The 15076-nt window shown below is 39.1% G+C and overlaps 1 protein-coding gene across 4 annotated transcripts in view; it reads left to right on the top strand.

The window, feature by feature from the left end:
• RPS6KA2 (ribosomal protein S6 kinase A2) overlaps positions 1-15076 on the top strand; it is a 285949-nt gene that overhangs the window by 181673 nt on the left and 89200 nt on the right. For all 4 annotated transcript variants that reach the window (XM_042025102.1, XM_042025106.1, XM_042025105.1 and 1 more), the window contains 2 exons: positions 4505-4621; positions 8630-8711. In XM_042025102.1, the coding sequence (XP_041881036.1) occupies positions 4505-4621; positions 8630-8711 (199 nt within the window). The remainder of the gene's footprint in view (positions 1-4504; positions 4622-8629; positions 8712-15076) is intronic.

Below are 15076 nucleotides of genomic sequence, written 5' to 3'. Positions count from 1 at the left end.
GCACATATTTTTATTGGAAAATGAAGTTTACCCTACACAGCAATACCTGTATGTCAGTCTTGATCCTCTGCAATGGAGATGACCATGCAAGGAATAAAACTAGGAATCCTTTCTTACTGATTTTTCAAAACAATAATCATGTTACACTAGCACCATGGCTTTGTCCCATGTGACATGGTAGCATAAATTTTTCCATTGGTAAAAGTGACTGACTCTTGAATAATCTCCCCCCTCCTGATACTTCAGGAAGTCTTGATGAGGAAAGCTTTTTGTGTGTGGGTGAAATATATCTGGCAGTTAAAGTGGTCTCTTTGCTTGATGACCTTAGCTCTGCTTGTTCAGAAACTAGTTGGGGAGCGGCCAGACAAGACTCCAAAAGGGGCTAAACTTGTCCATTTGCTAGGAGGTATTCTTTCCATAATGTTTGCTGAGAGGTTGTGGAACAGGAAAGATAGTAAATTGAAGAGTGGCTCTCCAGGAAGGGGGGCTGCCCTTTTGTATGACTTTGTACTCCACTGCCAAATCCATACCCCTACACTTGATCCTACTCTGACATGTGACAGTGGGTCAGGAAGTATTATTGCAGTTAGAAGAGTTTTCTGTGGCTGCTCTCCAGCAGCCGCTGAGCTTTAATGCCTCTCTATCTCCAAGGCTACATGAAGCAATCCTGGAATTGAGCTGAGATCAATGCTACAGGGAGCTGTTGCCTTCCAGAAGCACCAAAACAGATGTGTCTGTGCTATCCACAGTCACAGGGCAAGAACAGAGGCTCTCTTCTCCCATGTCCCAGAGGAGAAGAGATCAAAATGGTCTTTGAATTCTAATAATGAGTTATTTTATGTCCAAACCTTCTGCCAGCTTTGGGGGAAGCCTTTAAGTGAGTAATTCAGTAGAGAATCAGACCCGGAATAGGTCTTTCTTGTATTGCGATAGAGAAGCACTCTCCATTCCTCTTTTGTCCTTCCGGTTTTATTGCTCTCCCTCCTCTAGTCTATCCTGCTTGACCATGTGCTTTCTTCAAGCCACCAAGAACATCCATCTCACTTTTGTCACAAGATGATGGGTTTTGTGCAAACATAAATATTTAGAGAAGTTTACAAAAGATTAAGCTTCGTCCAGTCAAGCATTCCTGATGCAGTGTTGGGACAAGTTAGCAGGGAGCAAGAGCCTGGGCTGGTGTGCACAGCTGTTGCAAGATCAAACTGTGGAACATTCACTTTTGATTGCACTGACTTCACTGATCAAAACCATTTTTGAAGTTGGTCGGGCTTTTTTCCAGAGTGAAATCCTTTCCGTCAAAACAGCTTCTTCAGTGTGCAGGCTTTGTCTGTATCGTGGTTCTCTTGACTCACATTTATTGTTGTTGTGCAAATTCCTGATGAAAATATGGTGCACTTCCTGGAACAGGGAAAAATAAATCCATATTAGAGAAGTTTCTAGGATGCAACACAGAGCAAAAATAGTTGGGAGACCTGCCCACAATACTTACGCTTTAACAGTTTGGGTTTCACTCTGATCATCAATACCTGAGAAAAATTATGCCAGATTCCATATTAGCATAATACAGAGAGACTTCAAATGAGAAAATCCCATGTAAGTAAGAATGTAAATAAAGAATATAACACTGTTGGTTGGTGTTGGGTTTTTTTCTTAGTAAGGTAAAACAAACAAACAGAAGTTATCCCATAACTTATGCAGCCAGTAAGTAATAAGAGTATAGAAATACATTCAAGGCAAATGGGTGCACGTGAGCAAACACTCTAAGCGTGTATTTCCTTTAAGGAGCTGTGTCTGTCTTCAGTCTCAAGCACTGCCAGTTTGGCTTTCTGATCCAGTGGGAAGTGAATTTGTCATACCATCTAAAATACTATCTACCTCTTGGACAGCTCACAAGTGACACCACTGTGGTGGTGATGGATGAAAAAACAGCTGTCTCGCATGCTTTTCTTCAGTGCTGCTTTGCTGCTCCTTTCTAGAGAGGTGACCACAGGAAATCCACAGGAAATCCTACCTTCCTAGAAAAATATCCTGCTTCCTCCTAAGGATGCATGGATCAGCCAGCTCAACTGGACTGTGGGCAAATTGAAAGAGAATAATCTTTTGTAGGAAGTGGCTCAAGCTTCAGTGTTTGAGACACTGAAAACCACAGTGGACAAAAACCCAGCTGGTTGGTCTGATCAAGTGTTGGTGATATTTTGGGCAGGACTGTTAGACTAGATGACCCCCTGAAGCCTCTTCTAACCAATGTTTTTATATTTTGATAACCAAAAATCTAACATGTTTTTTCTGTCTTTAAAATCCATGCTTCTCTGATAAACATTGCTAGGCCTTGTATTTGGTTTCATTTTTTGTAAATACTCTTCTTTTTTTTTTCCTGAGCTTTTAATTAAAGATGCATATAATTAAAGTACTGTTTTTATTGCATGTTATAAATTATTTATGCTATTCTATGGGAGTGCTACAAATTTTTAAGCACTCTTCCAGCAAGCTGAATTTTCATCATTTTAATACTTTTAATATATTCCTGTAACTGAACACATTTTATGAACCTAAAGAGGTTATATTAAATTTAGTAATACAATGAGAAATAACACTTAGGGTTGTAGGTCTGTTACTTTGATGAGCAATATGAATGGGCAAATTGAAACTCACTCATCATTTGAATTGCAAATGTAGCTGAAAGTGACTTCATAGTTCAGGCTGGAGTACAAAAAAATGGAAAAAAATGATATCTTTAATATCAGAAAGTTATGCTATCTCACACAGCAATTAAAGCCAGAAGGGTGAAAAGAGAGATCTTTGCTGTTCTGTACTTAGAAATCCTTTAAATCTCTCTGTGAAAACTGTTCATTGGTTTCAAGCATTTCCTTTCAGTCAAACCTTAAACTACGGGAATTAGGATCAGAAAAATGAGTTGCTCTGAGATGATGATTCTTTTCCATGATTGTGGTAGCACAAATGAACTAGAGGAAACTTTCCAAACCAAGAAGAGGATATAGTCCCTGTTCCAAAGCATGTGAGTGTAAAGAGGCAGGGTAGGGAAGAGGAGGGATGAAACTACAATACAGAAAGAAATCTGGGTAATGCAAGCTGTGTATCTGACAAATTACAGCTGGTAAAAACTGACAGCAATTTTTCTGGAGGAGAAAAAAATCAAATTTATTCTTATTTATCACAGAATGTGTTTTGGCCAAATGTTTGGATTAGTTTTTTTTTTAATGCCTTTTCATTTTTAGGAAATTATTTATATTTTCTCAACATTAATTACTAAGTGTGGGAAATAAATGTTATATTTCTGGATCTTATAAGGATTTTTTGGGGGAAGAAAGGAAAATTGCACATAAAAAATGTTTGTGAGATTCCAGTTATTTCTTCTGGGTGCAGAAACATTCAGACAAATCCCTAAATGAGTAATTCCCTTCGAACTGGGAAATGAAACAAAAGATTTGTACTCAAAATTCATATTTTTGTTGTAGAGAAGTTAGAACAAGTAATTTGAAAAAAAAACCCAAAACCAAACAAACCAAAAAGCTCAAATGTAGGTGTACAAAACATGACAGAAATAAAAGGGTGTGTAAATGTTATCTTTCCTTATCATTGTGTCCTTGAGAAGTAGGTCCTTTCTTCCAGGTTTCTTTTCAGCTCAATGGCTTTCTAGGTTGCTGCAAACTCCGTGTCGTCCCTCTGGGTCTCACTTGACCCAGTTGCTCTCTTTTTAGAGGAACATGCCAAAGTAACATGAAACAAACAACTGAAACTAATGCCATATGTCACAGCTTGCATGATGAAGGTCCTAGTTCAACTGGTGTCTTTGAGGAATGGGCATCTATTGACAGAGGAGGTATTTTAACAAAAGAACCGGGACAAATCCAAAGCATATAAAGCTAATTCTTGCAAGCAGTGAAGTTTGTGTCAGTCTTCTCCCACCACCCCCTCATTTTACATCTAACTATTAATTTGTTTTCTATTTAAAATCCTTACTAGCTGTAGCTTTCCAATTTTTGAGGTAACTAGGAAGAGGCTCTTTTAGCAATGTCTTTTCTTTATTGCCTACTCATTAGAAGAATTGCTGCTTAAGACTAAGGAAGCTTTTTAAGATTGACTTAAATGATGATTTGGGGGGAAATTGAGAAAGTATGTGAAGACAAGTGTGATGGAGCCTCTGCAATGCAGATTTGAGTACATGCTACTCTGCTAGCAAGGTCTCTGATGGGCACCCCTAGCTCTGCAGTGTATTTTTTACTTCAGCTTGTATAATCTGTCTTTATCTAGTCGTATTTTGAGGCTCAATAAACAGAACCACCAGGTCTGGATATCCTGACAGTTACCCTCCCCAGCTGGTAACAGACACGTAGAATATTTAGACAAGCATTTGTTTCTGTTTTCAAAATTTGCTACATGATTGTAGCATCACAAAAGACAAGATTTTAATAAAAAATATGTTTCCTTAGGATAACAGCTCTGATTTGGGGATTTTGTTTTTTTTTGTTTTTTTCCTCTGCAGGAAGAAGGTATCGTGAAGGAAATAGACATCAGTCATCATGTCAAGGAAGGTTTTGAAAAAGCAGATCCTTCTCAGTTTGAACTGTTGAAAGTATTAGGACAAGGTTCATATGGAAAGGTAATTTTTATTGTCACCTAATCACCCAGAACAACACTGAAAATATTGTGTCCTTTCTCTGAGTTCATTTCAACTGCTGACATTGTGCATATATAAATTATATTGTAAAGGCAGATAAGGAAAGTCCTTCTCTCTTCATTTAAGTAACACTTCTGTCTTTTAGCTGGATTCCTGCATATGAACCAGTTTAGGAAATAGTGCCTATGGCTCTGGACCTGGACTAATGAGTACAAGTGATTGTTAATAAGCATCACTGTTTACAAAACTAGACCCTCCTCCGTCTTTCTGACCTATCCACCAGGGAGATGAGTGTGCCGCTGGTGCTTAGTTGGAGGACGTGAACGTTCAAAGACTTAAAGAAGTTAGCTGCACAATTCCCACTTAGGGCAACCTCCAGCACATTTTCAAGTCCCAGAGTGCTGTTTAGCTCACACTCAGAGGCCTTGAGAGGGTCCTGGAGATAAACCCCAGTGCAGAATACAGTAATCATTGTTGCAAGAGCATGGGGGAAAAAACCCTGCCTGTATGACCATATGCTAATTGGTGGAGAAATAACATTCTCCACCTATCTTAGGACACAGGATTTTCTTAATTCCAAAGACAGTTCTTCAGCAGGGCATGTTGATTGGAAACAAAAACAGGAAGGAAAGATGGAGAGAAAGAAGGAAGAGTCAATTCAGCCTTTAAGTCTTTCCATGGTTTAAATAAGCCATTGAAACCTTTGGAACAGTGAACCTAGTGGAAACTAGGCATGGAAGTCCTTATAACTGTATTATTCAGTGGAGTTTTAAAAACAATATTTTCCAGTCAGAACCTTTAGTTTTATTCCTAAAGGAAACTATATTTATCAACTATAAGCTATATTTATCAGTCAAGAGTATTTATCAACTTCCTGGTTATTCTAGAATTATATTGATATTAAATCTATTAGAAGTTCCCTGAGATGAGAGGTATCAAGAAAGTTAACATTTAATACCAAGCCTTGAGCTCAATAATTTCTTCAGAGCACAGTGTATTTAAGTTTTAAATATTAAATGAATAATTTAAAGCAAACAGCTCGAAATTAGGTTTACTGTGTGACTCAGTGTAAGAAGGAGAAGAACAGGAGAAGGAAACATCTTTCACAAAAGTAACAGAGGCAGAATGGTCAGTTTTCATATTCAGGCAGTAAAGATTTTAGAAATGGTTCACTGGCTACCTTAGATTGTATTGATGTATTTTCAGTATTGCATGAGTTGGCCTTCTAGCCTTAAGCATTTTATAAGCAAAATGCCTGGTCTCTGCAACCACTCCCCAAAAGGAGGTCTGATTTCTGGGGCATCAGGGTGAGTGTGGACAGCGTACCTGTCTGGAGCTGCGTGTGATTACTTCCCATATGTTATGTGAGAAAGATCAGTAATTACCCCAGAGCAGCAAAGACACAGGGGAGAGAGGTCTGCTCTGTGTTTCTTATGCAGTCCCCAAACCTGTACATTTTCATCTCCGTGATATTTGAGCTAATGGTTCAAATCCATGCCTCTGGGGATGCAAACCATTAGGTTTTCAAGTTGTTCACGCAAGGCCTAAATAATTTCTCGCAGGATTAGAGATGATGTCTTTGGTGTTAGAGGGAGTGCCTCCAACACTCTTGTGCTGCAGAGCACTTGCTTATTAGCTTTTTAGACCAGGTTTTGGATGATGCACCAATTGTTCCAGCTAAGGGAGTTTTGCTAGTTCAGGTGTTAATAACCTGAGGTGTTTGCAAACATATCAAACTAGAAAATTGAAAGTCATGCTCAGCCACATGCACATTCTCTTCTGGCAAACTGGTATAGTACAGCTAATATAACCTGTCAAGTAAGCATTTCAGGGCTACTTGGTGGTTTCAAGAACCTTTAAGAATAATCAGAAGGATGACATCATTTTTAAATACAATGCATTTTCATTTGTTCTGTTCCTTTCTGGCTTGGTGGTTATTTTGATGTCCTCTGAAAAAGAACACACTGTTCTTGACTCATCTCTTTTGGAGGGAATGCAGACGAATGCCCTATCCCATGCTACAGTGAACAGCTGACTAGTGACTAGTAATGTAAATTGATAATTTTGCTTATTACAGCAACATGGGTATTAAAGGCTTTGCAAGATTATATAGCAGACAAGATATTTCAAGAACTGCAGCCTGATATTTCTGCAGATGCAGCATGCTGTGCTGTTCTGTGTGCAGTGCTGCTGAAAACCGTTACCTTAAGGGTTTGGGTTTTTGGTTTTTTGGGGTAAAGAGTCCATAAATGTTTTTAAAGAATAATAATACAGCTGAAAATCTAGTGTCTGGACAAGCTTACTTTTGACTTTCTCCTCCTTTTCAATGTAATACAAAAATTAAATCTTTTACTTGACATGGATAGAAAAATATCCCAACTTTCCTCTGTAAACTTCTAAATGAATTGACTTTCTGTTAATTCTGGAGCAGCTGAGCTTAATTTATCATGAATAGTAACAAAAACACTTCAGAAAATATTATGTTTTCCTGTTGTATCCAGTTTTCATCATTTTTTCCTACAGTTGTGAGCACTGGAGGTATTTGTATGTTCATCAGCCTAGGAAGCAGGAGCTGGGAGCAAGCAACGTGTGCCAAAGCTCATCAGGTCAGGGCTGCTCAGCTGAGGAACTGTGTGTATCTCCTGTGCACAGGAAACATCTTGAGAGGGGAAAAAACCTATCAGATAATGTCATAGAAGTGTTGCAGCTGTGATGCTGTCAGATGTAAGAGTCCTGGTGAAGTTGTTCAGAGAGAATTTACCTTTTTGTTTTCCAGCTTCTGTACCTGCTTGATAAAAGTTGTTCTCCCTTCCCACAAACCTTTCCTCAAAGGGTTTTGAGAAAATCTAATCTGTTTACAGGTTGGAGTTTCTTTAGGAGGAAGAATCTTTCAACTTGCAAAAATTGTGCTAGAAACATACTTCCTCCTTCCTTTATTTTGGCTTTTGATATTTTAGGTTGAGACAGTTAACAAATCTGTGTGGTTCCTGAATAGGCAATTAATAAAATAATTGCCATTGAATTTTTAATCCAACTAGACATTCATTAGTTACATAATTTCACTTATTCTTTGTTAATTCAGATATTAATAAGTATATGCTGTGTATGTGGGGACTATATTTTTATTTCCACATTTGGCTTTACTTGAGTTTCTGTCCAGTAACACAAGTGCTGAAATAAAAAAAAAAAAAGAAGACACACTGCTGCCTGGTACTTCTGACCTCAGCAGATAGATAGAGTGTGTCCAGCTAAAGGATTTGTTTATTTTATTTTCAAATATTAAAACACTGAAAGCCTTACAAAGACCAAACCTAACCACTGATTCCTTTGTTCACTACCCCTCCAGCGCTCAGGTGCACTCAGGGGCAGATAAGAAATATTTGCATGTAGTAAAACAAAAAGAGTACAACTTTAGCTACAAACTTTATTCTATTTTAATAAAAATTTACACTTTCAGAAGATGAAGCATAGGAGACTGTAACAGGGAAAACTGTCTTTTTTATAATAACAACAGATTTTCAGCTGTATGAACTTTCTGCTTCAGCTGCATCTTAGGCAAGTTGCTAATCATGACTTATAGCATAAAGGGCACCAAATTGATTTTTTTCTTTAATTTAATTGATGGCAATAATTTTAAGACACAGCACATTCCTAGACACAAATGAGACATAATTTTTTTTTTCACGTAAAGCTGGTCAGAATAGGAAGAGATATGTGCACACTGATTCTAACTTTTCACCATCTTTAACTGAATGTATAAGGTCAATTAATAATGTTGAAAATGGATTTTTTTGTGAGGTGGTAAAGGCTTAAAACTGAAAATCTCTAGAGCTAGCTCAACCAATTGCAGGTGAAATAGATACGAAATGCTTTCAGCTAGTAATTTTCATTACAATTCATGAACTATAGTATCTATTTTCCTGTAAAATGCAGTAAGTCTTGTAAGTAGAAATTCAGTACTCATCTATACAAAACATTTGCTTTTTACAGGTATTTCTAGTCAGGAAGATAAAAGGATCTGATGCAGGCCAGCTTTATGCCATGAAGGTACTTAAGAAGGCAACTCTGAAAGGTAAGGATTGGGACAGTGGCTCCAGTCTCTATTTCTGTGCTACATAGTAATTTATTTTTCTTGCTGTTTTTTACATTGTTGCTGCCTTGCAGTATATGAATGCATAAACATGTCTCTGTCATCCTCCAAAATTCTGCCTCACTGTAAGTGAATGTTCTAAAAAGAACTTAAACCAATATATGTTACCTATGCTGTGTGAGAGCAGGAAAGCAGAGATCTGCAGCTTCCCAGCTGCATGCTTGCTTTCTTTTCTTAGTGTTATTTTTAGGACTTCTATTTGGTATATATGAATTTCTGTTGAAGTGTCACTATCTTTCTGTTGCTGAAGTAAATAAGGATATTGCTGAAGTAAAACCTGGCTCCTACTGGGCAGAATGGCCTTCCCAGCTGGTGCTTCTCACTGTGTGCCTTAAAAACCATGGGAACATGTTTTCAAGTGTGAGGAGTCATTCTTAGATGGTTGAGATCATGCTGTTTCCTAGCTCATGGGCTGTAGGAGGCTAGGGCCAAATGAATGATGTTCAAAGCTGGTCATTCTCTTCTGGGGCCACAGCCTGCTACAGACAAAAAAAAAAATTCTAGTCAAGCCCAGGACTGAAAAGCAAAGAGAGTTAAGTTCAGTCTTAGTTGAAGTCCTTACTGGTTGACCCTCCACAGAGTAAGGAGGATGCAATCATCTTCTTGTTTCCCTGACCCAGCACTGTTCTGTTCTTTCCCTCAAAAGCCTGACACTTTTTGCAGATAAGGTGGAGACCGTTCATTTTGTCTGGAGCAGATGTTTTGCTTTGTCTCAGATAGTGTGGGTTTCTGCAATGCAGTGTCGTGTCTAAATTTTTGTCATAACGTGAAGAGTAATTGTTAAGTGACCAGATAGTTCTGGTCACTTAAAAATCCAGACTTCTATGGCATGCCTTGCTTTTGGGGAACCAAAATACGAAAAAAGCTACCAGTGATTGCAAGGTAGAGCTACTGCAGGTGGTGGCAAGCAGAGCCAGCACCTCTTCTGAGTAGTGGCCAAAATGGGGAACGGGCACACCAGGCATTTAGACAGTCCTTTCCCCTAAGAAAGCCTTTTCAGGGACATGTTAGCTTGAAGCAATGCTGGCGTGCTTATCTTTTTGTTTGGAATCTAAATGAGAGTGTTTGTTCTAGCAGAACAGCCTAGTGTAAATAAACACTTAAATAGTATTGTGCCTAAGACATGCAAAGTAATAGGTCAGGCCTGTGTGCATAACGTGTATGACAGAGTGATTCTCTGACTTCTCAACCAACAGCAGGACCGTGAAATGCCCAAACTGAGCTGAACTCAATTGCCAGAGTCTTCCCCATGAGAGAAAGTCATCTCCTGATGGTGTCTGAGCAAGGTCTGTGTAACCCCTCAGACATCAGAATGTACCAGAAACTTATTTCTGTTTCTTTCAACAACCCAGAATTTTTTTACCAAAAGAAAAAACTGGGTATTCCCTCTTTTTCTGTAGAACTCTGAGAAGTGTTTAGCAGGAAGAGCTCTGGAGAGGGGGAGGGTTTCTTTTGCATCCCCAAACAGGATACCGTTACTTAATATTTGATGGCAAAATATGTAACATTAGATTCCACTGTAAAAGACCTGTATTGTGGCAGTATTTCAGGAAGTCTCAAAATTTGGATGGCGATTTTAAAGTACCCAAAGTGTTCCATCAAGTTCCTATTCTGTCAAGAGCAGGCACCTCTTCGCAGTTCTGTGGTTCTTTGTAGCACAGAAAGGCTGTTTATTGTTTTCTCAAGTGTGGGCCACAAGATCCAAAAATAGAGGCTACTCTGTGATTTTGTTGGATTGTATCCCTTTCCCATTCAGACTACTTACCCCTCTGACTGCTAGCTCTGGATTTCCCATTAATCTCAAGATAACCAGCACAGGGGTAGGAGCTAATTTGTCCACACCACTTTCTACAAATAAGTTAAACCTGACAGCTGTTTAACTCAAAGTACAAAAATAAAGACAGAACCCCATTGGCACAGGGCAACTGAGACAAGCAGCAAGGAGGATTGCTGTCGGTAAGCTTCCATGTAACTTTGGCACAGAGATGATTTCTCTGACAGCTTAATGTCATCTTTTAAGTGAGAGTGCTGAGTTGTTGCTGACTACCTACACTCAAAAAGGCTGGAAGTCACTCCAGTGTGAAGTATTTATTAGCACGTCAAGTAGTGGGAGCAAAGCTACAGGTACGTGTTAGCGCTGCATTCAGCATTTGCTGACAAAAGGCATGCTACAAGTTGCATTTCGGAATGTTTTTTCTTTCTGCACTCTGCACAAGTACCACATGGAGCAGGAAAGTCAGAGCTCTCTGTGCCAATGCCACTGACATGGCCAGACAGCCCTAAATGTTATTGCAGTTAATTTCTTGAGTGAAACAAGTTTGCAAAGTATGTAAATGGAGAAGTCAGAGAGAAAATAAAAGAAGATGGGATAGAAAAGCTGGTTTCTTTTCTGGATTAGTCTGAAGAAATAAAACCTGGATAAATAAGACTCCTTCAGGAGTGGTGGTACTTGCTCTGAAGAACAACCATGATAGGTCCTGTTGAGGGGTTTACTATCCTGGGAGCCTGACTGTGGCTGTGGCTGGCTGGTAATGTTTAGGAAGAAGCAGAAGTACAAAATGGTGCTTTCTCCAGTGAGTCTGCTGCCTCCTGTCCCTTTCCAGGGTAGTTGCCCCTTGTTAGCATGATCTGAACTTCACCAACAGCAAAGGTTAGTTATAAGAAGGGTACAGCAAGCAGCAGCAGAACTCTTCAAGCATTTACAGTTCAAAAATTGTTTTTGATACAAAAGAGACTTTGTAGATCAATCACATGTGTAGATTTCAGCTTGAAAAAGATCTGTTAATCAGCAGACCCTTCCTGCTGTGAAGGGAAAATTAGGCTCCAGAATATTCCAGTTTAGACTGTAAAAGTTTGCAGAGGCACATGCTGTACACATGAATTTTTGTGAAAATGAAATTAATCTTAAGCTCATGAAGGTTTATTTTAAACATAGAGATATCGGAATAAGCAGCTGTAACAGCATGGATCCTTGAAAGTGAAAAAGCCACTGTTACTTTTTGTTGTAGATGAGAGCATCACACATATGTTTCTTTCCTTTCTGCCTCATTTCCCTTTTTGGGAGCTTGTGGGTATCTGATTTTAAAGCAGAAAGCTCTCTGAAGAAACTAGTTAAGTGTTTCATTCTAATTATTGACTTTAAGAAAACCTTGTTCAAAATGTTTAAGGATGTTATGTGTGGTAGGTGCCAGATACGGAATACATCAGATTGAAGGCTGCATGTATGTGTAACTCTAAGTTATCTCTCTTTCAAATGCTGTATATTAAACTACAGTACCTTAATAGCTTAATTTGAAAATATAAATCCTTTTCGGGCATCTAGGTGCTCAAAGATATTTAGGCATTTAAATACCTTCTGGGAGTGACACTTTTGCCTTTCAGAATGCCATTAAATAATACACTTAAAATACAATCTTAAAATGTTGCTTTCATGTCTTTGTTATACTGTACTTTTTCTTTAAAATCAGATTTTTAGATAGAAAGTTGAAAGATAATAAATTTTATCTATATGTTTAAAAGCTTACAGAGATATATCAGCAAATCTCTACTGCCCACTCTGAATACATTGTAAATCTGAGGGAACCAGAAACAGACCAGGGAGTGTTTATTCTGTGTGTATGTGTGTCTGGTATTCACCAGCAAAGTTGGAACAGAGGGACATGGCAAGCTAATTGTTTTGATTCATTCAGTATTTCTCTTGAGGTGTCTCAGGCTCCATCAGCTTTACTGAATGTGCTTCAGGATTCCATGATCAAGAGTTGTTCGGATTGGTTATGGTGTAAGCCTCATTAAACACCCATGAAATGCCCATAAATCCCCAGCAGGTTGCTGTGCCAGAATCTAAGGGAGCTTGAAAATCAAAGACCCATTCCTCCAGCAGCCATGCAATCTGAGAGAAAGTGGCATGAAGCTGTAATTCACTGCCATAATGCTTATGAATTTTATAAATATTACAGTGATGAGGTAGCAAGGGTTATGTGATGGATCATGAGGACACTGTTCGCAGCTGCCCGTCTGGTTGGCAATGGGCTGTGTGAGTCTTAGCACTGGAAGCCATTTGACCCTGAGAATGCAATCTACCTTTTTCTTCTTAAGGGGTTTAGAAATGATAATCTGTTTTGTCAAAACCTCTGCAGTGCTTTGCAGTTTATGATCCCCTCAGTTTAAGCCAGCAGGCTTAACTGTTTGCTGATGTGTGATGGTTATAGGTGCAGTAGGCCATGAGAGCAGCTTTAGTGACTCACTGAGAGCTTGAGTGTTCTCAGGGATCGATGATGTTAAATATACCCTAAATTGAACAACTAACTTAGATGTCACCAGGTGAAGTGTGATTTCTATCTAAACCACTGATAAAATTGTAGTAGTGGTTTCCCTGATTGGACACCAACCAAAATGGCTTCTTCTGTTTTCCTCTGTATGTGACTCAGTTTCCCTGTAACAACTGCGATGTTTAGATATCAGATACAGAAGTCCAGTGGTTTCCCTCTGGTTTGAAGGGAATAAAACTCCAACAAAATGAGAAACTGTAGACAATATTAACCTATAAAGCAGGACTCAGAAAGAGTCTTCACCTCAGGTAAAACTAACTCTGTTGTTCCAAGGTTTTCAAGGTGTCTTTTTCTATTTTGTTCAGTCCTTGTGTTTGGTGAGAGGCCCTGGTACTCATCCAAGTTCACTATTTAAATTTTGGTTTATTATCTTTTCTTAAGGTATTCTGCTATATTTTTTATGTTTTCTTAGGCCTCTTATTACCTGCTTCTGAAAATTTCACCAGGGAAGTCCTGTCCACAGGACAGTCCAGACCCCCCAGCAGAGGTACCCTTGCCCTGCAGTTTGGAGGAAAAGTGTGCTCTGCATCCTTGGAGGTGCTGCTTACGCACGGCTTCTTTAGTCTGAGAATTGTAACCCTCCAAATGTCAGGGCTCTGAGCTCAAAAACCCACCCATTGCTGGACCTGGAAGTGCCCTTAAAGATCCAGCTGAGACATAGACTCACCCCTCTCCACCAATAGCCATACACTAATTTTTCAGTCTTGGAAGGAAATAGCAACTTCTGTGTGCACAAACACTAAAATATTTCGTTCCTCTGTATATTTCCCAGTGGTTCTAAAATGCAAAGATCAGCCTAGTCAGTACGTGCTGAACCAGGCAGCAGTGCTCTTGGGTCACCATCTGGACCTGGCCCATTCACATGCACATTTTGTCTGGGGTAGGAGTCAAGGAGTGCTGCGGAACGTGCCAACCTTCCTAACAGTTTAGGAGAAAATTGGATTTAGTAGCGTTCACCTGAGGAAGCAGAGCTTTCTTTCCTCTGTGGGAGTTTTGAAAATGAAACCAAGAAGGTCTTCAACAACCAGTGCTTGGGCTGTGTTTTTACAGTGGCTTTGCAAAGTTACTTGCATCAGACCACCTTTTCCTTCCTCCCCTAAAAAGTCAACTTGCCTAGGGCTTGCTTTCTGAAGGAGGAAAGGGTACAGTATGCAAGAGAGAGCTCACTTACACTGATTCTAATGGGCTGGGGAGAATAAGGTGTTTTTGTATTATAAGGAAAATGAGCTGTGTTTAGGCAACTCATTATGTGTCAGTAAATATTATAGAAAGTCCTATCCTGCATATACAGCAGACTGGACAGGTCAAAAAAACAGCGAAAAGCCTTTCTGGAAGTTTGTTTTTATAGCATTTGTTGAAGTGTTCGTTGAGATTGTAGCTTCTGGGTTAGATACTTAATACTCCTTAGTGATTCTGTACAGTGTTTGGGTTCAGATTCGGATGAGAAGGGAAAACTTTTGCATATAAATATAAACAGAACACGCATCACTTAAAGATTTCATTATCTGTTTTATTCAAACCATGTGGGAGTTTGCATTCTATGAAGTCCTGATTAAATTATAGTGCCTTCACAATGCCAAGTGCATTGTGAAGATTCTGTTAGGAGGCAAAAAAATTCCCACTGCTAAGACATTAAAGAAATGAACACTGGATATTAAAATGCTCTCTATTTTGTAGCAAGGGAACATTTTGGCTCATTTGTTTTTACACAAAAACCTGTTGTTCCTGATGGAGATTTCCTAGGTGCAAAAGAAAATTCAGCTTTCTCTTTGTGAAAATGTTGGCTGTTGAGTTCTGTATAGGGCTCAGAGAGGGGTGGCGAAGTTGGTGAAGGGTCTGGAGCACAAGTCCTATGAGGAGTGGCTGAGGGAGCTGGGGTTTTTTAGCCTGGAGAAAAGGAGGTTCAGGGGTGACCTTATCACTCTCTACAACCCCCTGAAAGGTAGTGAGGGGTTGGCC

This window comes from Corvus kubaryi, unplaced genomic scaffold, assembly GCF_017639235.1.
Source record: "Corvus kubaryi isolate FWS band 111438036 unplaced genomic scaffold, C.kubaryi_AGA036_p1.0 37266, whole genome shotgun sequence".
NCBI lineage: Eukaryota > Metazoa > Chordata > Aves > Passeriformes > Corvidae > Corvus > Corvus kubaryi.
Note: the sequence above shows the minus strand (reverse complement) of the source record. Positions and strands in the feature narration are given on the sequence as shown.